Here is a 26,859-nt window from a genome sequence, read left to right as displayed (position 1 = left end):
ACGTGTTCCTACAGCCAAAAAGGCCCGTTAGCAGCACAGCGGAGCGCCGTGTTTTCACTACAAGTTAATTTTTTTATTTTGTACTTCATCAATAGTTGAAGTCATAGTACAAGTATTTGCTCACAGCATTTTGTTTGGAGTGTACTGCCAGCCTTACAAGTAATTTCAACTTGTACTACACATGTAAAGGTCTGAAGGACAATTTCAGGCTCTTTCAAATCTTATTTTAGTTTTGCCCGTCGTTCCTGCAGACTGTTTACCTTGAACAGTTTCACGTTAGTTTTGTTGCTGTGACACTGAGCCTCTGCAACAAACGTGTGGAATCAAATTCAGTCAAAACTGAAGGGATTTACAAACAAAACACTGGATGTGAACGATCACATCTATGCTGCAGAACGAACGATGTGATGAACGTTTATGGATTCTGTGGCTATCAGGACTGAAAAAGGCTCCAGCTGCTTCTTGTCTTGTTCACGTCAGCTCCGGACTAACAGCTCTGATCCGTGAGTATCCCTTCTATTAGCAGTGTAAATTATTTACAAAAAATCACAGATGTTTTTCAGTCAGAGGTGTATATTCGCTGTGTTTTTGTTGTAATTACAGTACAGTGCTGTTTTCAGTCATTTTACAGTCAGAGGTGCATGTCGTACAAACAGCAGATCTCATGCAAAGAGTGGCGACAGTCGGTAAACTATGCTGCGGATTGTTGTCTCAAACTCAGTGTGTGGCAGCAGAATAAGCACACTCTCAGCTTTCTACCACCTGCTCTTCGGTGAATGTGCACGGTGACACAGGACAAAACATTGACATGTATCAGTGACAATCTTGTACGGTAGGTGAATCATTTTGCAGGCGTGCAAAATAAAGTTCAGAGTTAGCAGCTAGTCCACTTCATACATTCTCTAAGTGGTTGTAGTGTAACACTATGCTAAATACTAAATATAAAACGGGCTGGACGTCCTGAACTCAGCATGAAGCAGCATGAAAACAAACTCCTCGTCAGACTGGAGCTGTGATGAGCCTCGGCACGAAGGGACACCTCCTGCTCAGACTGAGCTAACGCTAATGCCTGAAGCTTAATGAAACAGCAAGTGGTGCATATTTAGTTAATGTAGCCCTTTAACACACTGAGAAAGCAACCGTTTGGCTTTCATTGCACAAAATGGCTGTCCTAGCTTGTGTCGTGTAGCCAGATTTTTGAAGTGTTTTCCAAAACATCTCTGAACATCTTCAAGACACTCAGACTTCAAAGAATGCTCTTCGAATGACATTCGAGGTAACGTATCACAGAGCGCTGCTTTGGTATGACGTTAGCAGCCGAATATCAAACAGGTTTCGCAACTCAACACCCAACCGTTCCAATGGCTCATTGGTACCACGGTGGAGACCAGCAACCAAGAACTACCTCAAAAATGTTCGTAGATGTTCTTCTGAAAGACAAATGTCTCATTCAAAGTGAAAAATATCGTCTGAGATCTACTGGAGGAATTTATCTGTCAAACCACGAGCACCTCCAGTTAAGATGAAACATGACGAGAAATCCTGAACGTGACAAATCTCCTCAAACCCATCAATTCAGCATTGGTCACACTCTCTGTTCTCTTTGTTTTGATGGCTTTTCTTTTGTAATCTTGTTGTAAGCATGTGGACTTAAGAACCAATCAACATGTCCTCTGTGGACGGTGATTCTAACTGATGACAGTTGAAAATCTGGAGGCTCTGATCCTCTGAACAGACTTTCTGAAGCTACATCTGATCAAACCAGTGATCAGATGTAGTGATTGATTTTTTAGGACCAGTTTTTGTGCTAAACATCCACTGAGGTGACGTGATCTCACTTCTTGTAAAACAAATTGAACCAATTCGTGTCCAGAATTGGGACACAAAGCTTTTGCAACAGTTTGAAGAACATTTTCAGCAACCTGAACATCGTTTGAAACATTTACAATTCTGCCGAACCATCTTTTCCACCTTCTCTGATACTTCAACTCTGTGACCAAAGTACTTCTTCGAAGGCTGATTTTCACAGCTTTGTCACTGATGTAAGATCTGGTGGTGTTTCCTCTTGACTGTTGGGTGTTGGTTGCTCACACTCTCCCACTGGCTAAACCACCAAAATACATTTTTTGTCTTTTGACACCATTTCAAACAATCTATGAGGAACAACCATTTTAAAAGGAGACACCATAACGTACTTCAATTAAAACTACAAAATAACACAGCAGTGTCCAGCTTGTTTCCTCTGGCTACATTTACTATGCATGCCCTGACGATACACCCGTCTCTGACTGTACCGTTATTTTGACTCATTGCTTGTGAAATGGAGAAAATGGCGCTCTGTGCTGTGAAATAAGAAACTCCTTGTTCCTCTCTATTGGACGCATTATGGGATTATAGTGGTGGTTTTTGTTTATTTCATCCTATTGATTACTTTTTATTCCTCATCATCATTTTTCAAAGCTTCCATCGGAGAGATTTCATTCCTTCCTTAAAGGCAGTCACAGTTTTCAGCTCATTTCTGTAGAAATCAACGTGCAGAGACTTAAAATTTAACGTTGATAATCCATCACAGCAATGTATTAAACACATCTTTATCTTCTGCAGGTTGGTTTTCATAGAAATGACCTGAAACCAAACCAGCCGCCTGGCAGAAAGAAAAACTGATGGCATGATCTGAAAAGGTGTGAACCACCACAAATTCCATGTAAATAAGTCTCTTTTTTGTTAGAACATCACACATTTCACTTATTGCATCTGTGTTTTGCATCCATAAATTGAGACCCCTGACTTGGCCTGACACCCCCCCCCCCCCTTCTCGGTCATAAAGTGCAAAAGTGAAGTCCAGCGGTCAGAAAATAGTGATGGACGAGGAAGCACGATGGGAATAAGATGGTGATCCAAACACATGACACAAGATGTCAGGAACAGCTGACCACAGATCAGAAAGGAGTTCAACACACGACGAAGCTCAGAGTCTTTCTGGGCTCACTGACATTTAAAAGAGACAGAACTACTCCACAGACAACCGAAGGGGAAGTAGACTCATCAAGTCACCTTTACAGCTCTTCATCAGACAGTCGACCTTCAACAAACTCACAAACAACAACCCCAACCAACATGAGTTCAATGCTCATCTTACAGCATCTCCACCAAAAAAACCCCAATATAAACAAACCTACTGACAGCATTTCTAACTGACCATCCCAACGAATGAAACAGGATCGACCTCGTTCTCAGGAAGACCTGATTTAACCCGAACGCGACAGCCGACGTCAAGCGATGCAGGTTTGAGGTTCAGAAGTTCAAGATCCTTCTGACGCTTTGACCGGCTTTGGTTTCTGAACGAGTTCGTTATCTTGAGATTATGACTTCATTGTCTCATTATCTTGACAAAGTTCCTCCATGTAGAAATGGATTCGGACAGAACAGGAAGTACAGAAACCTGTTATCGTGACAAAGACACATTTAAGTCCAGATCAATACTAAACTGTTTTTGACATCAACAGATAACCTGATCAATAAATCCTGATGTCAGGATAGCGATAGCTAAAGAAGCTAACACAAGATTAAGAGCCTTTGTGAGGCTGTACGCAGACACAGCACTTCCATTAGCTAAATGCTTACATCAGCATGCTAACATGCTGATGTTTAGCTGGTTTAATGTTAACCATATTTACTATTTTAGTTTAGCTTGTTAGCATGCTAACATTTGCTAATTAGCAGCAAACACACAGTCCAGCTGAGGCTGGGGGACCGTCGTTGGTTCTGCAGGTGTTTGGTCATAGAACAAAGTGTTGGACACATTAAAATATGATCTGATGAAAAGTCGGAGGATTATTAGGATAAATACTCCAGGAATCATCATCGGTCCAAGATATTTCACTCAGAACCACAAACATCGACCTCATGGTGGCGTCAGAGGAAAAGTCAAGAATAATCAAAGCCAGTTGGATTCGTCCTCTGTGGACCACGAACACCTGCAACGAATCTCATACCAATGTAAAAGATGTCGAGATATTTCAGTCTGGACCAAAATGGCGGACAGAACGGCAGAGATGTTAAGAAGATGAGAAAATGAAGTCATGATCTCCAAATAAATAAGAAAAAATTAATCAGCACCACAGCTGCTCAAACAAGAGAAGCAACAATCACACGACAAACGAAGGGAAAAAAAATTCTGTGAAACTTTGAAAGCCAGTAAAAGTGTGTATCTGATTTCCCATGATGCTCTATGTTTAACAGCTCCTGGACATTAAGAGATCATTTGACATCTCCACCAATCGAAAACATTTCTGTTAAACAGGCGTCTCACTGACCTCCGGGCCCTTTAAATGGCGACAGTTCTGTCTGTTTCCTGTCACATGGTGGCCCTTCACAGCAAAATACAACATTTCATAAAAAGATTTTTTTTTGTTTTAATTAAACATTTCAGGGCCTGAATCAGAAATTAAAATAATAGCTGAATTTAATTTTTGCTATTTTCAGGAAACAAACTGTCTTGTTTTCTTTTAATTCTCTTACGTTTGCTGTTGCCTAATCGACACTGTTGATTAGTTTTCTTTCTATTCATCATGTTTTTGTTATTTTCAATGTTTTGTGACACATTTCTGTAAAATGAACACTGATCATTTGTTTTCTGCTCAGCTGTAACGTTATTTCGTGAAATGTTCTACGGTTTTATTTCGCGATTTTATGAAATGTCATTGTGTCGTTTGTTTTTTTTTTAAATGTTGCTGTGTTTTCTTCTTTTTTGTTTGTGAAATATTTGCACGTCAGGGCCACCGTACCTCCACCCGGAGCCCCGGCACAGTGACAGTTTCTGTCCTAACGGTTTTAATTAGAGATGGAAGTGATGGATCAGTTGTTAACGTTCGGAAAAGCATTCCACAGACAAAACTCGCACTTCTCTCTTCAAACACAACATTTAATGAAGCTGGACTCTGAGCGACACGTTGGGATCACTGGTTTTGTGTCGGTGAAGACGTGTGGTCGGCGTTTTGCTCGGTGGGCGGGATGAACGGAGGGGAAACGTCGACTCCAAAGTCTCGGTGCAAAAACTTGATCGCCGGGACGACCTGCATTCCTCGACGATCGCTCCTTCACGTTAGCAGGAAAAGCAGAAAAATGAAAGTAAAAGCACAAATACTGAAAAGCTTAACAGTCTGTTCGCAGCCTCGCTGCTTCGCTCTGCTCGTCGTCACAGAAACAACAAGCAAACACTCAGTTCCGCTTTATTTCCTCCAGTTTGCGTCGGCGGCGTAACGTTTGCAGAGAGGCTTCTCAGAGTTTATTGCATGGAAAACATTTCCTGTCGTCAGCGCGTCTCTTCTTCTTCTGCTCCTCTGCTTGGTAGAGCTACGTGTGTGTGCGCGCGCGCGTGTGCTGCTGTGTGCCAGTAATATGGCTTGTTGTGGTTATTATCTGGCTCTCAGTTTCGTGTGTGTGTGCGTGTGTGTGTGTGTGTGTGTGTGTTTGTATATGCAGAGCTGCTCTGAAGGAAACCAGCAAATTACAGATCTGAGATCAGCTGATTGATTCCTTCTCAGCTCACGTCTGAAGGCTTCAGCCGAGGACAAACAATTTTAGGATTTATTGACATTTTACTGAGGATGAATCAAATAAACGTACAGATTAATCAATAATGAAAAAATAGTTCAGTTGGGGGGGGGCTAAGAATGGTCTCACAGACTCTGCATATACTGTATGTGTGTGTGTGCATGTGTGTGCATGTCATGTCGTGTGTGTGTGTGTGTGTGTGTGTGTGTGTGCGTGCATGTCATGTCACGTGTGTGTGTGTGTGCATGTCATGTCACGTGTGTGTGCGTGTCATGTCGTGTGTGTGTGTGTGTGCGTGCGCGTTATGTCGTGTGTGTGTGTGCGTGCGCGTCATGTCGTGTGTGTGTGCGCGTTGTGTCACATGTGTGTGCGTGCGCGTCATGTCACGTGTGTGTGCGCGTCATGTTGCGTGTGTGTGCATGTGCGTCATGTCGTGTGTGTGTGTGTGTGTGTGTGTGTGTTCTGAGTCTGTCTCTCAGTCCTCTCAGCTGCTGTTCTTGTTCATGAGCTTGGCTAACATCTGCTGCAGCTGCGTCCTCGACACGTTCAGGACTGAGTGTCTGCTCCGCGGGCTGCCGGGCGTCGGTAGCGTGCCGGCGTGCCGCCGCCGGGCCGAGGCGGTGGCGGCGGTCATGTGGGCGGGGCTGCTCTCGGCCGAGCGGCTTCTCTGGATGAAGCTGCCTCCTCCGTGGGGATATTGCTCCGTCTCCAGGGTGGAGGAGGAGAAGACGTAGGAGGCCAGCCTCCTCAGCTGATTGGGCCGTGTTTGATGCCTGTCCTCTTCCAACTGCAGACAGACCAATCAGAGACAGGGAGGGGTGGGAGGTTAATGAGCGGAAACAGACTCTTTGTAAAAATAAATGCTTTCATTAATATTTTTCTACGGCTATGTCCCAACACTGATTTGACTTCCTGCCCTCTTCTCCTTCCCCTCCCAGACCAGACGTTAGACAGGAGAGAGCCGATTGGCGCTCTCGCACATCTAAAGCCTTCAGCTGATTGGTCAAAGGTTGCGAGGGGAGGAGCTTGGGGAGAGAAGCTGAGGGAGTGCTGGTGTAAATCTGGCACTCTGTCTACAGTTACAGCTGTCAGATACTGTCTAATTAGAAGCTAAAACTTAAAGGGCAGTGGAGCCAATAGGCTGTTAGCTGAGTGGGTTGCCAGATTGCTCAGACTAGCATCCCTCTAGCTGCAGAAGTGTTGATGAAAATATTTTCCTCCACAGAGAAGCACTTTAAAAGGACACAAAGTCACCAGCACGAACACTGCACATACTGAATCTCTCTAGTCTACAACAGTCTGAGCCTGGACAGCTGACACTTTGAGCGTTTGACTTCTGGAGGAAAAATGACGACTGGAGATGCAAAAAAAAACAGGGAACACAAAAGAGAGATGAAGTCATCAAGCACACAAAACACAGACACACGACGGAGGAAACAAAGGCAGGAAATATGTCTGAACAGAAGGAAAAGGAAGAGGAGGAACAGAAACTGAGTGAGAGAACAGAGGTAAAGGACTATTCCTAAACTGTGCTTACCCCGAAACATCACTTTATTTCTTCTTCTGTTGTCCCAATGGCACCCTCGCTCTTTTCTCTGTCTCCTCAGGTGAGTCAAACTCGACATACTGTGTACTTTTAAAGCGATAGGTTGGGGGCAAAGGCATCAGTAGTTATGTGGGGGTGGGGGGGGTGGGGGGGGTGGGGAGTTGGAGAGGAGTAAAAAGAGAATGGCAGTCCTCGATGGTTGGAGTCTAGCGGCGACAAATAAAAGAAGATCGAAGCTAAAATTTCACTAAACACGGATTGTGCACACGTTTCAGTGCAGACGAGGCCGATAAGACGGTAAGACGTCACACTGCGGATGAAGTGAAACATCAGAGAAGATGTGATAACGTCCAGCCTGGAAACAGCAGCCACCAAGTATGGAAGACCAAACCTGACTCACTATTAAAGACATAAATGAGTGCACGGATAAATTAATGGTCACATAAAAGTAGAACTGAAGAAAAAGAAACTAAGAAAAGAATCAATAAATCATCACACACATGGAAAAATCCTGCTGAAGGGAAATAAATCTGACTCCTGAGGTGAAAATTAAATGTGAAATAAATGTTAAGTTCAGTGTTTCCACATTCACTTTCATGAAAGCAGTTGTGCATATTCAGACTCCCCAGAGGTGAAACCTAATGACTCTGGTGACCCCTGACCTTTCCTCCATAAAAACTGCACAAGAAATCCACAATCACACACAGAAAATAAAAAATTATGATGTCATGAAATGTCCTGATCTCATTCTGACTCTCCAGAGGAAGAACCCTTCACCTTTTAATGACTCTATGATCTTTTGACATTTTCACTTCCACTACAGGTGAAACTCAAAGAGCAGATCAGTGTAAATGATGTAATCTGGTTATATTGTTCATTCATATTGTGGCTGTAATGAGCACTGCAGCCTGCTGGGGGCGCTGCCACCACTTTAAATACTGTTCAAATGACCAAACTCTCAGTTTATTTGACAGTTTAATTTATTCATGTTTTTTTCCCCACATTAGTCAGGTTTGGTCCTCCATAACAAAGTGATGCTGTTTCATTTGTTTTAAAGTGTTTGTCAGAAATGATTCTTATAAAATATTTGTACTGAAAGTTTTGTTTAGAGCGTCTGAACCTGAAAAACAAACGTTTTATATTTACAGCTGTCAGTGTTTCAGTATTTGTTTATTCATTTCTTTTTACTACCTTTATCTTGAACTTATGGAGGCCCAGAAGTCCTGAAAGATTATATTGTATTATTTTATGTTATTGTATATTATATTTTAAGGAAAATTACCTTTTGGGACTTCGAGGCCTTTGTGTTAATTTGCCCAAACATACTTCAGTTTGTCGACTGTCACTTTCTGCTGACAGTCGACAAACATGGCGTCTTGTTTTTGTCGGTCGTTGTTGTGTTCAGGTGATCCAGGTGTGTTTAATGATGGCTGAGTGTTGATGAATGTTTCTGTTGGTCTTGTGCTGTTGACACGCTGTATTCATGACAAACAACAGAAAGTTTCTGGTTTTCTTTGACTGCAGACTCTCAGACCACAGGTTGAATTTTAACGTAGAGCTCCGAACATTCACACCAGTCGACTCTTCTCAGTGAGGCGTCTTTGACAGGTGAACCATCCAGACATCAGCAGCTCACTCTGACAGATTCATTACCGACAGCTGATGACTTCGACACGCGAGACACCAGAAACCTCTGGACACTGACAGGAAGTTCATCAGGTTCACATGAAGAAACCCTTCGAGCATCGTTCGATCACCCAACACAAATCTAAACGTTCCACCTTGTGGCTGATCTGAGGACAGCGGCAGCTTCCTGACACGTTTCACTGCTGCTTCATCAAACTCTGAGGTCAGTGCAGCCGCCTGTTACGAACAAAATGATCCTCAAGAAAACCTTCAAAACCCAAACTGTCCTCAAAGCTGACGCTGAAGCTGTGAACAATCACCGAGAACTGGACAGACTTTAGAGGTGCTGGACACAATCACAAGACGTTCATCAGCAGCCTCATTTCCACTTATTTAACCTCAATCCAAAAGTGTGATTACTCACGGACAGAAAGTGAAGCTCTTGGTCTTGTAGTGAGGAAATGAAAAGCAAAGAGAAGCGACGCTGAGCAGAACGTCGTAACTACGAAATCACCACGTGCTACAAAACCTTCTTGGAAACTTTATAACTGGAGAAAAACTTCACAGGAAAGTTTAAAGTAAGAAAAACGTGAATGACTCGGTCTGAGAGGTGCTGGAGGCTCAGACAGCTGGAATCAGAACTGACGTATTTTCACATCTTTAACATTTTATGAACCTCTGAGTGACTGAAGTCCAGCCGTCCATCATGACCCTGATCCTGACCTGTGATCCGTGCTGAAGTGTGGCGGTCCTGGATCGGGGTTCTGATGGACTGCTGGACTGATTGAAGCGGAGTTTCTGTTTTCTGAACTTCTGAAGTTTCACCAGACTTCAGTTTCACTCATTGTTGTTTCCGTTCAGACTCTTGAACCCACAGAGACCCAACACTCCCCACGAGCAGCAGCTCCCCACCTCACTCGAACTGTTAGAGCTCCTCCACATCGCTACCAAATCACCGAAACAGGACTCTTTATTCATCAAAACCCTCAGTGACAACGTTTGATTGCATCCAATCCAGTTTTCAGATCCTCACTCTTCATTTTGGGCGACTGAGGGAAAGATTATGGTTCCAGAAAATAAACTACAGGTGAGGTAAAGGTCAGGGTTCAGAAACTAAAGCACTTCAGGTTAGTGTTGGAAAAACATCGAACAGTTAATAAAAAGATTCCACAACTGCTGCATGAAACACAGACTGTCCACCAGTCCTCCACCCGTCCTCCACACGTCCTCCACACGTCCTCCACACGTCCTCCACACGTCCACACCTTTACCTTCCCTCCACCCTGAACGCTGGCTGGACGTGCAAATTCGTCCAACATGGACATTGAATTCTGGGATCTTGAGCTGTTTTTTAAGCTGGTTTGTTTTCAGTAAACTTCCACTTGTCCACCAATTACCACTCTGTGTGTGTGTGTGTGTGTGTGTGTGTGTGTGTGAGACCAGGTATTTATCACGTTGTGGGGACAAAAATCTGTTTACACAGTCACATTGTGGGGACTCACCTGCCTTATGGGGACAAAACACAGGTCCCCTTAATGTAGATCATTAAGTTTTAGGGTGCAGACTGAGGATAGGGTCACGGTTAGCTAAGGTTAGGGTAGGCTCAGGGTTAGGAACAGGCAGGGGGTGGTTAGGGTTAGGGTAAGGCTCCAGGAAATGAATGTAAGTCTATGTAATGTCCCCACAAGTGATAAAAACACAACCTGTGTGTGTGTGTTGCGTGGAAAACCAGCTGGTGTCACTTTGACTCTAATGTGTCAGAGGACATGAGAAAACACAGCAGAACAACAGAAGATGAAACATCATCAACAAACATCACGGCTGCAGGTCGAATCGAACAGCTGCTGTTTCCCATTCACCCCTTCAGAATAAAACGATGGTCCAAAGGAAAGTCAATGGTGAAAGCAAAGAGATGGAAAAGATTTCAGCTCCGCTGCAGTGACGGGAACAGATGGCAGCTCCGTTCACAGCCGGATGCTCAAAACCCATTTTCATGTGTCACAGACGGCCGAGGAAGAATCGAACCATCGACGCCGTCGGGTCAACGTGAAGCTGACGGTGACGGCGGAAACCAGATCTCAACCAACCAAACTGACCCAAACAGAGACGTCAGACACTTCACTTCAGTCTGCAAACCAGCTGCAGGCTGTCAAACTCTCTCTGAGCCGGACGTTCACACTGATTCCACTCTGGTGTCTTCTCAGTAAATATGAAGCCAGTAGCTGGTTAGCTTAGCTTAGCCTAGTTTAGCATAAAGACTGGACATCTGGAAAGACTGAATCTACTGTGTTCTTCTATTTGTGTTTGATTTAAAATACATGATAAAACATGAATTCCTGTTAGTTATTGAGCTTTAGCCCTCTGTTTTGCCCTGTTTCTGGTCGGTATGCTAAGCTAAGCTAATCTATTCCAGCTCCAGCTCGACAGTTAAGACACACACACGACAGCGATGTGAATCTCCTCAGCTAACTCTCAGCAGTAAAGCGAAACCTTTAGCATCTGTGAGCTGAAGTTCTGTTCTGAAGTTTTCTGTCCACATTTTAAGAAGAAATCTGAGCACCTCCACATTTTAACAAAGTTAAAACAAAAGTCGGCAACTTCAACTCCCATGAGGCTTTGACAGCACGTCCACAGCTGAGGCTCATGGGATATGCTGCTGCTGAATGCTAACAACATGATCGTGTCTCGCTTTTCTGTGGCGTTCACATTTTATTGTCCGCAGGTGATGCTGCAGGACAGCAGTTACCTGCAGGTCTAAGATAAGATAAGATCTTATTTTCTCTTAACTTTCTGCTGTAGAGACTTTCTTCTGTCATACATCATCATTGTATCTAAAACATTTGTCATGAATCGATTTGTTTCTGTGACCTAAGCGTTCAAGGTACTGCAGATGTTCCTGCTGTGCAGTACATGTACTTCAAACCTCACGTGGAGAACATCTGAACGTCAGCAGCAGAGTTTCACCTCAGCCTGAAGTGAAGACTGAATCTCTCAGAGGACGGTGCCGCCGTAGACCTGCAGACGGACTCCCGCAGGAGTCCTGCAGGAGTCCGTCTGCATGTCTTCAGTGAAACATCTTTAAAGGACAATTCCAGCACGAGTCCACACGCTTTGCTCATGACCTCCGAACACTAACAGCTCTGATGATGTTTTGTCCCCGGATGAATTCACCAAAAACCATCAGCCTTTGCTGATTAGGACCAAACCTCAGTACTTTCTGAGCACTGATTCAGCTGTATCTGCAGTATCTCCATAATATCTCAGTAGTATCTGTAGTATCTGAAGTGTGTGTACTATGTGTAGTATCTGCAGTATCAGTGGATGTGTACTACGTGTAGTATGTGTAGTATCTGTAGGATCTTCAGTGCGTGTTATCTGCAGTATCTGTAGGGTGTGTAGTATCTGCAGTACACACAGTATTTGTAGCTCAGAGTACTGTAACCGTGACCTCCTGAGAACTCGGCTTGGTCGACAGTTTACCTGCTGGCTGTGTGGAGCTCTCTACCTGTACCTGGTTTGTACATCCAGGTCAGGTGACCTACAGACTGTGGATCAGCCACAGGTGTGACTGTCTCAGCCATGAGATACAGTGGTGACCTGCCCAGGTGTACCTACCTGCCTACAACCCCATCATGACTGGAAGGTAAGCAGGTAGATAACAGAAGGGTGGATTCAAAGCATCAGCTCTTGTATTTTATCGAGGAAAACGTGGTTTTCAGTTCAGACTCTGATGAGGGACAAGAGGAAATGCTGACAGGCAGCCCCTGAGCTGACATGCAGAGGAGGAAACCCTTCATGTCAAACTCTGTGGACAGCATTTTAAGCATTTCTTCCTGTTAAGGCAAACTGGCCCAAACAGTGTGAAGACAGCTGACTCATCGTCCCACTGCATCAAACGTGTGAATCTGCTCGAGTGATGATGGAACTAATCTCGTCTCAAATGTCCAACATTTGGACGGGACATTTTCTGTTCGCCGTCCACAGAGCTGGAGGAGAAATCTGCTCAGCTCAGTGCGTCTAAAGTTCAGGCTGAACCTCTCAGGAATCAGGAACGCTGATGGAAACCACAGACGGGAGAACTGGAAATGAGCAGAACCTGCAGCGGTGCTGGATTTGTCCTTTAAGCTGCATGTTGACGGACAGATAAATGACGAGCAGCGGCGGCTGCACAGCACCTCCCTGTGACAGCGTCTGCTATAACAGCTTGTCATCAGAGAGGTGAGTCTGCGCGGCGGCCGCCCACTTCTTCATCTGCCCGCCAACATGCCACCAGAGAGCTGAGCTCTCCTCTGATTGGCTGACTGGGTCTCTTACCGGTCTTTGAGGTCCAATGGGCTCTGACTCTCTCCGGCGGGGGCGTCCTGATGGCAGTGAGTGACAGGGTGACTGGGCGGGGCTCCCGCCACTCCTCCTCGACGCCTCCTCCTCCGTTAGCGTTAGCATCCCTCGGCTGCTCTCCCTGGTGTGGGTCTTTGGACGAACCACCAGCTCTCCTCCTGCAGGAAAACAAGATATCGACCACAGTTACTGACTGAGGTCTGATGCACTGACGCTGATTTAAGGACATTAACGCTTAATTTCACACAAGTCTGAGGGCTTTGGTGTTGGCTACCAATCATACTAATACAATTTGTAACAGCATGTCTAACATTAGTCTTTGCCACGATGAAAAGTTGAAGGATGGTTTGTTGAGATGATGCTACTGTTACAGGAACTGAAATCCTTCACAGTCTGATGTTTCTGCTGGACATCAGTTTCATCTCTGTGTGTCCAGTACAGGTGTAGAAATAGAAATATGGGCATGGTACAGGTATAGTACTTTCTAAAGAACATGATCCCGCCTGAGACACTGTAATTACACGACATCTCAAACTTTACACTGTAAAATGAGCTGGAAGGCCAAAACTGGGTGCTAGAACTCAAGCTGGACTCCAGTCAGGAGGAAAAGTTGCAGATTCAGTTTCTACAGCAGCATGAGGGTACATCAAAAACATGATCAGAAACATGGTTCTATGGATCAGCGGTTCCCAGCTGGTCCAGTCAACTCGACTCCTCTTTCATTTCATTGAACCTACGTCCACTTTCTGAATCTAAATGTTTCCACCCCTAAAAGACTAAGACTAGAGACTATTTGGTGTTTCTTGGGACCTTTTTTCATTTCAGGTGTGTACAGAAGTTCCTACCTCCGGCCCTGAGCCTCCTTCTCTCCTCCTGCTCCTCCAGGGGGCGGAGCTCCTCCGGCTCCTCGTCTGTGGTTCCTGACGTGGTTGGCTGGAAGTCTCGCAGCTCCGCCTCTTTGTCGATGATCACCCACTCTTTGCTGTCGAAGTCCTCCTCCTCGGCCAGCGGGACGGAGCGGATGAAGGCGTTACTGTGCGCCTCCTGGTCGACGGATGCCACCGACACCTCCTGACGGCCACTGACCTGACGGTCACCTCGGCAACCAGGGTCAACAGACAGCATCTGAGCCGGCTGGGAGGAGTAGACGTGACGAGACGGAGAACCGAGAATGTCCATCCGAGACCTGGAGGACATACAGAAAGACATGTAGAGACAGAAAGTACGGGAATGTGACTTGACTATAACATCGACTTCCACAGCTGTTGGTTCGAATTCATCACCTGAGCCAGTCGAAACAAGTCAGAGTCGAGTCTCAACTACTTGAGGGCAAAACCAAGTCAAGACAAGACCAGATCAAGTTAGGTCTCAAGTCTTTGATGGCGGGTTCAAGTCGTGTCACAGTAAGTCTCACGCCAAGTCTGAAGTCAACTGATAAACGCCAATTCTCAAGTCAATAAGTGCAAGTCCAGGTCAAGTCAGTAAAGGCAAACCCAAGTCATTTCACACAACTTGTTAAAGGAAGTCTCAAGTCACCTTGGGCGAGTCCAGGTCAAGTCTTCATAAGCAAAAAGCCAGGTTCAAGTCTGTGAGATGTCTAAATGCTGACCATTAAAATGACATTTGAACAATCACCTTTCAAAAAGAGTTAAAAGAGTTTTTACATATGTGAGATCAAGTCCTTTCAAAGCAGGGGTCTAATTACTAAGCAGGTCCAGCTGGCACCACCTCCTCCTTTTTTATAGCTTCATGACTTTACCAGGTCTAGACTGGATGATTCTGCACGGAGCCGAGCAGAGAGCTGATTCTCGGACGCTTCTGAAACTCACAGCGGTACACCTGGTGGAACTGCAAGCGTTGTCTTGAAAGGCAGCGATCAGCTACAGTGGAATTTAGAGTTTACATTGTACGTCTTCTAAGTTTTACATTTTGTTTCACTAAACTCGAACACTTCAAATATCAGTGATGTGACTTTTGGAATAAAATTGTTATTAAGTTGACGTTCTATCTGCAGATCTCCCGTCTTGGTCATACTTGACGGACTCTGGACGCAGTTTGCCTGCTCGGTCCAGGGAACATCTCTTTGAGCTGCACTGTTGAAGTGTGTGAAATCTGAGGCTTATCCATAGACAGCGAATGGGGCTTTGACTTCATTGGAAACGTGTACTCTGCCTACACTCTAGCTTTACTAGAGGACCCATCTTCGTCATGGTGGGTGTATCGCTCAGGATTTTGCCGTGTTGAGTGTGAAGTGGTTTGGATGAGCAGTTCTCAAGGAAGCTGCAAGCAGCAACACCAAGTCCAAACAGGTATGTTTTGAATGGGTGCTATTAATTCAAATTCACTTGGTTAGACGAGCTTAAACACTTCATTAAACTGATCCTGACCATTTCTCACAATGTGAATCTAAAGCTCCGGAGCTTTCTGATGTTTCAGGTCACCTCTGTCCGTAGGCGTCGGCCCGGCCCTCAGCAGCAGACAGGCGGTCAGATTCGGGGCTGTTGACCCGGCGGTACCGTAAGGACCGACCCTGACCTGTCGGTGACTCTGGGACACCACCTCGAACCGGCGACACTGGACACGCCCCCCGACCCGCCTCCTCCTCCTGCGCCCCCTGAGGAGGTACAGGAAGTGATGTTTAATGGTCCAACACAGAAGACATGTCAACACTCAAAAACACAGCATAAAATCAATTGTTTATTTTAGATGGAGCAAATTTTAGAGGCAGAAGAATCAAAAGAGTTTCTACAAAAATCTGCACTCATCTGAAAGAAGCACTTATGCCGGTACATTTTGTTTGTTATGGAGCCTCAAATTTCAGTTACATTATTAAAATGGACTAAATAGAAGAGTCATTATCCTTTAACCTCCAATCAGATGATAAAACAAGAGAAAGCTATCAATTTTTCCTTCACCTCCAAGGAAACACTGGAAAACACAGGAGTTGAAAATAAAACCAGATGGTGAGGGATAAATAAACAAGTGAAAAACAACATAAGAAGCTTTGTACCAACTGATCTGAGGTCAGCGGTTCACCTGTCACATCCACTGGCTGACTGACCAAAACCTTTCAAGTGGTCAAAATGCAGATTTTCACCTTCTTTTACCATCATGTGTCAAAAAAACTAAATGACTCTACAAACTAAAAATACCTCAACTGTGTACTTCAGTACAGTACTTGAGTAAATGTACTCAGTTACTTTCCGCTGCTGAACAATGAAACTTTTGGCTTAAAGCTTTATACGAACTGATTCATCAAAGATTCCTCGCTGTGTTCAAACCTTGTTCAGGCTGATCCTGAGTCTGTTACGGTTGAAGTCTGTGTCCTCCCAGGTCTCTCCAGGCTCCCCGGCATGAGGGACCCCAGTGTCGCCAGGGGGCCGACTGGGCGGGGCCGGGGGGGCGTTCTCCTGATCGCTGAGATGTTCGTCCTGCAGAACGTCATCGGTGTTCTCCCGCTGAAGATCACCAGGAACCGGCGTCACGATGGCTCTGCAGACAGAGAAGAAAATAAATAAAAAATATGATTTCTTTTGGGATGAATATGTAAAACAGTCATATGGAGCTTTGAATGTGCTAAATGTGAATGAAGCTCTTAAAGTTCTGACTTTTCAAGCAAAGTTAGTTCAGACTGATGGACTCTGAAAACATAAAGACTTCCTCATGTATTGCGTCTCCTGTGGAGGCCCCACTACAGACAGCAGCACATGGTGTTGGCCAATCCCATGATGCTCTCTGGTGACACAGGTTCCATCTTTTGTTCAACATTTTGTGAAATACACGTACAGAGGTGCAGTCAGGACATGATTATCTTAGCTTAGCATAAAGACTGGAAACAGGTAGCAGTTTTTGGTCTTATTTTGGTGGTTTTGTGCGGTGAAGAAGAGTCTGACGTGTTTCTTGATTCGTCAGACTTTTTCAGTGATGATGGACTGAAGGATAATACGAAAGTAAAACAAGCGGTACGTTAATCCAGTGGTGTTGTTCGGGTTTCTTGGGGCTCAAAGCAAGAAATTCCTGGGGCCCCCACCCCACCTGTGCATGCCGCAAAAAATTGGTTTTTGCACACATAAATGCACAATTTCTGGGACATTTGAGATGAATACTGAAAAAATAGATTAGTGGTTCTCAAAGTGAGGTCCAGGGACCAACAGAGGTCCCTGAAAGCCCTGGCCTATCAATAATTGTTGTTGTAAAGAAGTGGCCGGGGCCCCCCTAGTGGCTGGGGGCTCCAAGCAACTGCCTGGCTTGCCTGTCCACAAGCCCCGCCCCTGCGTTAATCCAGAATGATCCGACACCGAAGTTCTCTGAGTCAGAAGCATCAAACCTGACTCTTGTCTCCTGGTCCGGTTTAGGACGTAGAGTGGCTCTCATACAGCCGCTGGTTTGGTTCTTACCCCACCATGGCGGCTGTGGGTCGGGTGTTGTGCTGTGGTTGGGTGGAGGCACTGGTGGACAGCGTGACATCACCTCCTCCCTTCTCCCAATCGAACGGCTCGTTCTCGGTGATGATTCGCTCCTTCATGCTGTTCTCAAACACCGACATGAGCAGCTGGACAGAACAAAAGACAGACTCATGAATCTGGACTACGGTCCTGAACCAGGACCGCTCTGCTTACTGTGCAGTGTGTACCTGGTAGTCTGGTTTGGTGTAGTAGTCCAGGGCCAGGACGTGGTCCAGGAAGATGTTAAACTCTGAAGGCATGTGTTTGAGCAGCATCCGATGGTCGTAACGCTCTTTAATCTGACCGACTTGCTCCTGGAAAAAACACCAAAAATAACTTACAGCTGCAGATTTTTCCTCACGGCTTTGAAATATGAAACAGCTGATGCTCATCAGCCAAAACCTCAATAAACATCAACTTTCGGACTCAATGAGTTGGTTTAAGAGGAGTACATTTCTTCTATCATCCAAAGGGATCCTGACAGCACTGAAACCTGCATTCACTGATTTCTGAAACAAGCTGCAGACCAAACATCTGACGTGTTATCATCCGTTAAAGTAGCTGTCAGCTCAAACTGTTGTTCTGTTATTGATTAGTGTCAACAAACAGAATCTGGTCTTGTTTTATTCAGTGGGTCACAGGCTAACGTCACAGGCTAACTCACAGGGTAACATCACAGGCTAACTCACAGGCTAACATCACAGGCTAAAGGTACAGGCTACCGTCACAGGCTAACATCACAGGCTAACTCACAGGCTAACGTCACAGGCTAACATCACAGGCTACCATCACAGGTTAACATCACAGGCTAAAGGCACAGGCTACCATCACAGGCTAATGTCACAGGCTAACATCACAGGCTAAAGGCACAGGCTACCGTCACAGGCTAATGTCGCAGGCTAACATCACAGGCTAACTCAGAGGCTAACGTCACAGGCTACCGTCACAGGCTAGCATCACAGACCAACATCACAGGCTAGCATCAAATGCTAACATTGCAGGCTAGCATCACATGCTAACATCACAGGCTAACACTGCACTGTATTATTAACATGAATTGTTCTTGTAATCTTGCTGTTGTCATCGTGACACATTGTGTCTGCTGCTCAGGCCTGACCTTATCTTTGATCTTTCGCCATGGCAACTGTCCAACAGCGAACTCCACCAACATGTAGAACAATGACCATAGGTCGTCATGGCGACCCATTTCCTGGAGGAACATGACAAAGACACACTGTTAGTGTATCGTAGCTATCAGAAGGGACCAACATGGCCGCCGCCTGAGCGTCTGACCGCGAACAGCACTCACCTTGTTCTTATGAGCGTTGACTGAAGCGTACCGGACCGTCCCCCTGAAGCCCGCCACGGTCCTCGGCTGAACACAAGACGAAGCAAGTTAGTGGACAAGTTTGGTCCTGAAGCTTCTACACTTCAGACTGCTGCTGATGAAACATGACGGAACTCAGAGTCCACATCGAACGAGCAGCTGAGGCGGCAGTGAAGCATTCAGACGTCCGGCTGTCATCGCCTCATGCTGCTGTCATGGACGTTTTAAGGTAGAACTTTAATCTGCTGATCTCACAAAAACAGGTGCGCTCTAAAAGCTGACAAGCACAATGCCAGCCGGGCGGGGTTTCCAAAAAAATACCAACTTTAACAGATGTTTCTGTGCAGCTGTGAACAAAACAGCATCAACAGACTCACAGAAACATGCTGTCAAAGCTTAAAGGTCACTACAGCCGCCAATCATCAGTGGTCACCCGCCACCTCACCTGTCACCTGCCGCCTCACCTGTCACCTGCACTCCACTTCCTGGACAGACACCAGAACTCTTAACATTTAGGTTGATGAGGTGTTTTGTTTGTGGAGACCCGGCCGGCTCGAAGCGGCACTGTGCTGCTCAGGTTTCAGGACATCATGACGATGTTCTGATGATGTAAAAACAGCAGCTGTGAGAGCGTTTGTGGCGTCCAGAGACCAAACGCTTTGTTTGTCGACTGAATGGAAACAGGAGGTGGCGCTGAGCTGCAGACAGACGCTGAGTCGTGTTTCTGATGGAAACGACAAATCAAAACCAAAAGAACCAAATAAAGACAGACGTCAGCAGAGGGTCACGCCGCACCGCCAGCCTCCGCCGCCACATCATCAGCGGGAGTCGTGTCGCCTGTTTATTAATCTGAATGCTAATCATGTCATTTGGTTTCTGAAGGAGCTTCGACTGCACTCACAGCGATGCAGCATCAGTTCAGCCCGGTACTAAAGAAGTCGCAGTAGTCGTAGTAGTAGCGGTAGTATTATAGATCTCCTTAGTACTTTCTGAGTGCTGAGCCTTTCGGCCAATCGTAGAACAGATTTGTTCTTCAGCAGCAGAGACTGAACAGTGCCGTTTTCACAACGAGTTTCTCTGACGTAGAACGATAAAGAACATAATTCTCTGACTGCAGCATCATGTCTCCTTTGACCTCTGACCTTTAGTGTCCACTGATTGATCCCTGTGGTCATGTTTGACGCTCAAATGAACATCGATCTTCTCTTTTTCTGAATTTGGCTTCTGCAGCTCCTCTTCACCTCAGAATGAACATTAGTCTTTACTGCTGACTGAAGCTAACGTTAGCTCGCTAACATCTGACCCCTTCACATGAAAGATGGCTGTCACATCTGACCTGACATTTGACTAACATGCTGTTTCATAATATTGTAAACGGGGAAGATTTTCACTTAAATTTCACGAAATACCTGAAATTTCGAAACGCGATGCTAATTAATGAAACTAATGGACTAGATCCAATCAGCTACGTTAGCGTGAGCCGACGTTTCCTCGTTATTAACTGCAATAAAGCTACTGACTCTGAGTTCAGTTTAACATTTCATAGCTATGCTAGCTTGTGATGCTGCAGTGACTTTGTGTTTCCATAGCGATTGTTCTAGATGGGATGGTGCTACAGATGTTTCCTAGCAACAGATTGACAGGTGGCTGAGGTCTGTGTCCACCTGAGGTGTGTGGACAGAAACCACGTTTGTCTCTTGTTCCTCCACAGAAGTGACTCCTGACGGCTGTGAACGTGTTAAAGTCATTGTGACGCACCGACGGGGTTGAACTTTGACCTCTGACGGGGAGTAACTACACCTCAGAGGTTGGCTGGTGATGCGACTGTAACCCCTCTGTCGCTATAGAAACCACTCACATCCCTGGGTAACCATGGAGATGATGGAGAAACGGGAGGCATGCAGGTCAAAATCATAAGTCCAAAGGAACTGTAAGAAAAACACAAACAAGACTGAAACAGAAAACGATGAAATAAAACACAAAGTTCACACACTGATAAAAGAACTGATGATTGGTGATCAATACAGGCCGAACATCACAAACTGTCACTCAGGTAACTCATGTCAAAATAAAAGTGCAGCAATTCATCAGCGTTCTTCTGGAATTCAGCCATGTTTTAAGCTTTAAGTTCATTTTAAACCACACGTGAGATGATAATGAGAGAAGTGACAGACGAGCAGGCAGATTCATCCTGACGCAAAGTCTGAAATCTGAAGTGAAAAAGAGGAAAAATGAAAACTGAGGCTGATTCCTGTGAAAACATCTGACGCTGACTGAAGGCAGGCGGCGCTAATGTGCTAATGTGCTAATGTGAGCCAGCCAGGAAGAGGAAGACCAGCCAACGTAAACCAAACGAGATTTAAAATAGAATTTATTCATTTTCCTTAAAGTAAAGTTTGATAAAAAACTGCAGTTTTAAAAATCAAATGATGTATTTACGGTGTTTTAACAACGTTTTCAGCTGAATCTGATGAAGAAACAGTTCACTTGACATCCACAGATCAACCTGATGATCGATGTCGTGTTCGTGTCTCCTGATGGACGTCGGTCCTGTCTTCTCTCTCTTTGAGCTCTGTGTCTGGTCTCCTCCAGCTCCTGAGGGACACATCTGCTCTGTAGCTGCTAAATGCTAAATGTCCACCAGCTGGTCTCTGATCAGTCTGTCTGGAAGTGAACTGAGGCGTGTTACTGCTTTGTCTCTCAAAACACAGCTGAGAGCGAATCAGGAGGACGTGGGAGAAGTTTCCTCATTCGACGAACCCATGAGGGCCGTCCTGCCCCAAAAGATATCAACCAGCGACAGGACAATGATCCGTGACGCCCCCTGCGCTCCACACCAGCTGTACTGGGCTTACAGTGGACGTCTCTCAAGGACGGTCACCTGGAGACACATTCGAGTGTCTGCTGACGAGTCTGGAAAACAGAACCATCAACAACAACATCCTGCTGCCCAGAACGACCAGGCCAGTTATGATCATTGTCTTTGTTCTGGATACTGCAGGTACTGTGAGTACTGCAGGTACTGTGAGTACTGCAGGTACTGTGAATACTGCAGGTACTGTGAGTACTGCAGGTACTGTGAATACTGCAGGTACTGTGAGTACTGCAGGTACTGTGAGTACTGCAGGTACTGTGAATACTGCAGGTACTGTGAGTACTGCAGATACTGTGAGTACTGCAGGTACTGTGAGTACTGCAGGTACTGTGAATACTGCAGGTACTGTGAGTACTGCAGGTACTGTGCGTACTGCAGGTACTGTGAATACTGCAGGTACTGTGAGTACTGCAGATACTGTGAGTACTGCAGATACTGTGAGTACTGCAGGTACTGTGAATACTGCAGGTACTGTGAATACTGCAGGTACTTTGAGTATTGCAGATACTGTGAATACTGCAGGTACTGTGAGTACTGCAGATACTGTGAGTACTGCAGGTACTTTGAATACTGCAGATACTGTGAGTACTGCAGATACTTTGAGTACTGCAGGTACTGTGAGTACTGCAGGTACTGTGAATACTGCAGGTACTGTGAGTATTGCAGATACTGTGAATACTGCAGGTACTGTGAATACTGCAGGTACTTTGAATACTGCAGATACTGTGAGTACTGCAGGTACTGTGAATACTGCAGGTACTTTGAATACTGCAGATACTGTGAGTACTGCAGGTCCTGCTATAGTGAATTAAGCCGGTCATGTGACCTGATGCAGACTCTCCTTCACGCAGACGTCAGCTGGATGGACTTCCTGTTTGATCAGATGATGTCACTCTGTGTGTGTGTGAGAGAGAGTGATGGGGGGAGGAGAGGAAGAGGAGAGGCAGCAGGATGAAGAGCGGTGGAGAGGTAGAGAGAGAGAGAGGGAGAGCCTGGGGTCTCTCGCACACTGACGCATGCAGGAGCATCAAATATTCATCTCACTGCTGCAACACTGCAGGAGGAGCAGAGGGGAGGAGGAGGAAGAAGAGGAGAGGAGAGGGGGAGGAGGGGAGGGCAGGAGGAGGAGGAGGAGGAAGGGGACGAGAAAGAGAAGAGGAGGAAGAGGAAGAGAAGATGAGAGACAGAGGAGATGAGGAGGAGGAGGAGGGGTTGACAGTAAATGGAGGCAGCTCACGTCCTCACTGGTCTAAAAATAGCTCAGAGTTCAGTCTGATAGAGAGACATTACAAGCCAATGAGAGCAGAGAGAGAGAGGGAGAGACGGCGATTACTGACTGTCCACCAATCAAAACATCTGGAGGAATTCTTTCACAATAAAAGTCTTTTCCTTCAAGCCGTCAGATCTATAAAATCCCCTCAGGCAGCATTGCCATCTGCTCAACTGCTGCACTAATATCATCCAATCATATCAATAATATGTAATCACTGCTTATTGATCACTGCCGTCAGGCCTCTAACAGACTTCAGGCTGATCTATTGAGCTGATGTGCTGCAATGCAGCAAACACGCCCGTCTGTCTGACGGTCTGTTTTCATTATTCCCTCATTTTTTAAGCAAGAAGAAAACTGAAGCATAAAAACAGCAGAAGAAAATAAAGGTAACAGTAACAGTGTACGGAAGAACATTAGTGCCAAAAAACAAAAACAAAAAAAATATTTAAAAAAATGTATTGAAATGAAAAAATATATATATATAGAAATGGAGAAATAATCAAAAATAAATGTTCATGTCTTATGACAAATAACATTTGATTTCAAAGAAAAAATTAAAATGTAAATATGACTCAAATCTTTGTCTCAATATTCTATTTCATAACAAGACATCAATGTTTTATTTGATTTCTCTTCATTTTGTCTATCTTTAAATAATATTAATAACGAATAGAAAAATATAATTATATAATTTAGAAATAGTAAATTGTATTATATAATCGTATTGATTGTCTAATTGTTGCCAAAGCACTCATCAGTTAAGATGGAAAAAATATAAACGTGTTCTGCTGCGGCAGCGACTGATAGAGGAAGTCTGGAGCCCTGAAAAGTCATAACTGTGATTTAAAATGTCAAAATTAAGAGATAACATCGAACATCTCCAACGACAAAGACCTATTTTATTTAGATTTAGCTGCTGGTACTAAAGTCAAAATGACAAGATACAAAACCTTTATTATGATGAGATTTCTAAATGTTCATTATTTCTGTTTGTGGCAGCGCCGGCCTTCCATACATTCTGCTACGATGCACAGTTTCAGGACATTTGCTGTTTTTCAGATCACAGCCGTGCTGCTGTCAGCATGGATGTTGTCAATAAAGTTTCTTACCGGCCGGACCTCTCCGGTGGTGTTGGTGTACTGCCGTGCCAGACCGAAGTCCAGCATGTAGCACTTCCTGTAGGTGGAGGGAAGCCGGCCCATCGCGAAGTTTGACTGCAGGAACAAAAGCACACAGAAACACATGACTGAGGGAGGAGGAACCATCGACTCGCCTCCTCTTCGCACGGGCAGGTAACAGTATGTCTGGGCCTGTTTCTCCCTGCTCGCTGTCTGTCAGGCTCAGATCCCTGCAGCTCTTCACAGAAGAAATCAACGTCAGAGGATGTTTGAAGAGGAGCTGAGAGGACTCGTCCTCGTCGTACCGGCTTGATGTCGCGGTGCAGGAAGCCCACTGAGTGGATGGCTTCGATGGACTCCAGAATCTGCTTCCCGAGCCGCAGAGTGGTGCTCATGGTGAAGGTTCCTCTGGGCTGACTCCTCCGCAGGTCGGCCAGGTTACGACCCTGCGGCGACACACGTATAATCGATCTAATTACAAAGTCACTGACGTCCTGTTTATTGAGGTTTACTGCTGTGAAATCTAGTTGTAAGAAATTTGTCATAACCGATTTCAAGCTTGTGTTTAAAGACTTCACGTCTCCAGGAGCCGCTCGACACAGGTTGTCCAACAACTACAACTCCCATGAGCCTTTGCCACAGGCTGACTGTCAAAACGTCATCAGAGCCGAAGCAGCTGAACGCTGACGAACGAGCTGTTCCTGTCCTTCACAATAAAAGCCTCCATGGGCTCATGCGGCCTTCAGTCTGGAGTCGACGCTCGCTCTGACTCACCTGAAGCTGCATGACCACATAGTTGAATTTGTCGTTTCTCCCGCAGCCAATGAACTTACAGACGTGGTTTTTACCTTGAAAAAGAGAAGAGCAGAAGTTCAAACACAACATCTGAAACATGCCACACGTCTCAATCAGTCCAGCTGATCATTTATCAGTAACTCATCAATCACATTAGATCCACCTTCAGAACCATGTCAGAAACAACGTCCTGCTGAAATGAAGAAACACTGTTAGCATATTAGCTGCCGACCAGCACGTTCTCCATGAAGTCACATGACTCAGGCCTGCTGGGTATTTTCCTGTCACAGGTTGAACCTGGACGCGGTCCAGTCATGTGAAGTCCTGGATAAAAATGTTTCTGAACTGTTTATACTGCAGTAATATTTGTTCTCTAAGAGTGCTGAAGTAACAGATCACATGACCGCTTGTTCTACCTGTTCTAATGATCTGTTAACGGCTCGTCCTCTGACTCTCTGGACTGTGTGTTCTGTGTACTCTGTCTACTGCGTGAGGTGTACTCTGTGTTCAGAGTCCTCTGTGTACATGTGACACGTTGTTGAGATGCAGACCGGTTACTGTCGTCTCATGACGTGGGTGTCTTTGTGCTTGTGGTTAGCGATAGCTGTAAGCTAGCTTTACGCTTGACGCGGCGTCCCTGGCGTGAACGTGGATTTCTGTACGTTTTTTTTTCAAGATGGCGGCGTTGGAGGTGGAGCGGTCGACCGGTTGACCGGGCTTGCCTCTACAAACGGGTTTATTTATACCGTTTATACGTGAACATCGTGAAGAAGCTGCACGTGCAGCCATGTTTGCTCGCTGACTTCTTTTCCTCACAGGATGTTTTGTTTGTTCTACTGTTTGTACTCGTAGCTCGTGCGTCCTCTGCGAAGACTCGCAGCTTTAGAAGGCGAGACCGGTACGAAGCAGGGGGTTAGTTACGTACTGTAACTCTGGACTCTCTGAGTGCAGGCGTAGCTGCTCACACACAACGTTAACCAACTCTTCTTCTGCTTCTTTCAATCAGAAAACATCAGCAGGAGGCCAAAGAATCAGTTATTACAGGTTCCATGAAAACAAAACTGCTTTTAAATAAAACTTTTCTCCACATCCAGAAGTAAAGATAACAAGAATAAATTAATTTCCACTCTAACTAGTTTAATAGTGAGAAAAATGTCTGCTGGTTTGATGACAAATTCCCTTTTACAGGACGTGTCTGTGTGAGAGACTTCATGACTGTCATTATTTATCTGTTAAACTCTTGTTGGTGAATTCTGATATCTGATCGGTGCTGATTGATCAACGCTGCAGGAGCTTCAAAGCAGCGCTGATGTAGGAAAAGCTTTCTCTGCTGGCCTCGTGGAAAAATCTGCAACGTCACCTACAGACCTGGTTCATCTCTGAAGACCTCCCTGCGGCTGCTTCACTGACCCTGAACAGCTTCCTGCTGACAATCAGTTGATTCGTTGATCATTCCTGATGTTTGCAGAGCCAACCAATGACCAGTTCATCGGGAAAATAATCTTTTGCTGTGAAAGAGCAGGTTTTTGTTCAGCTGCTGTGAACTGCAGAAATAAAGGTTAAATACAGCAGAACGTTGTCACTGCGGTTAATTCTGGACGGTGACTGAGTGAACCGACCAATCAGGTGCTGCCTGACACACGACCCCTGCTGTACCTCAGCAGTGTTACACCTCGTGACGTGAGTGATGAAATAATGTAAAAACTTCCTGTTGTTGGCCGGCTGGTTTGCGCTTTGCATTGTGGGACAGGGTAGACTGGTCCGACGCCTGCTGGAGATTTTTGCCAAATCAACACAACATCCGGTTATTTTTGGCACATTGTGCAGGTTCTGCCTTCGCTCGCATGCTACAGGCTACAGGCTACGTTTTGGTGCGTTCAAATACAGGCCTGAGTCAGTTTTATGGGGCGGAGTCGCGTCTTTTTCCGCGTCGCTCCTTCAGGTCTGTTCACTAAACGTG

At 45.4% G+C, this 26,859-nt stretch overlaps 1 protein-coding gene across 2 annotated transcripts in view; it reads right to left on the bottom strand.

Moving 5' to 3' along the window:
• The window catches only part of ttbk1a (tau tubulin kinase 1a), a 42,685-nt gene that overhangs the window by 5,684 nt on the left and 10,142 nt on the right, over nucleotides 1-26,859 (bottom strand). For both annotated transcript variants that reach the window (XM_076729020.1, XM_076729019.1), the window contains exons 4-14: nucleotides 24,879-24,952; nucleotides 24,410-24,550; nucleotides 24,096-24,200; nucleotides 18,821-18,886; nucleotides 18,629-18,721; nucleotides 17,700-17,825; nucleotides 17,464-17,618; nucleotides 16,348-16,558; nucleotides 15,508-15,680; nucleotides 13,912-14,252; nucleotides 13,043-13,224 (exon numbers count right to left, since the gene is read on the bottom strand). In XM_076729020.1, coding sequence (XP_076585135.1) covers nucleotides 13,043-13,224; nucleotides 13,912-14,252; nucleotides 15,508-15,680; nucleotides 16,348-16,558; nucleotides 17,464-17,618; nucleotides 17,700-17,825; nucleotides 18,629-18,721; nucleotides 18,821-18,886; nucleotides 24,096-24,200; nucleotides 24,410-24,550; nucleotides 24,879-24,952 — 1,667 coding nt within the window. The remainder of the gene's footprint in view (nucleotides 1-13,042; nucleotides 13,225-13,911; nucleotides 14,253-15,507; nucleotides 15,681-16,347; nucleotides 16,559-17,463; nucleotides 17,619-17,699; nucleotides 17,826-18,628; nucleotides 18,722-18,820; nucleotides 18,887-24,095; nucleotides 24,201-24,409; nucleotides 24,551-24,878; nucleotides 24,953-26,859) is intronic.

This window comes from Chaetodon auriga, chromosome 4, assembly GCF_051107435.1.
Source record: "Chaetodon auriga isolate fChaAug3 chromosome 4, fChaAug3.hap1, whole genome shotgun sequence".
Lineage (NCBI taxonomy): Eukaryota > Metazoa > Chordata > Actinopteri > Chaetodontiformes > Chaetodontidae > Chaetodon > Chaetodon auriga.
This window is presented reverse-complemented; position numbering and strand designations above follow the sequence as displayed.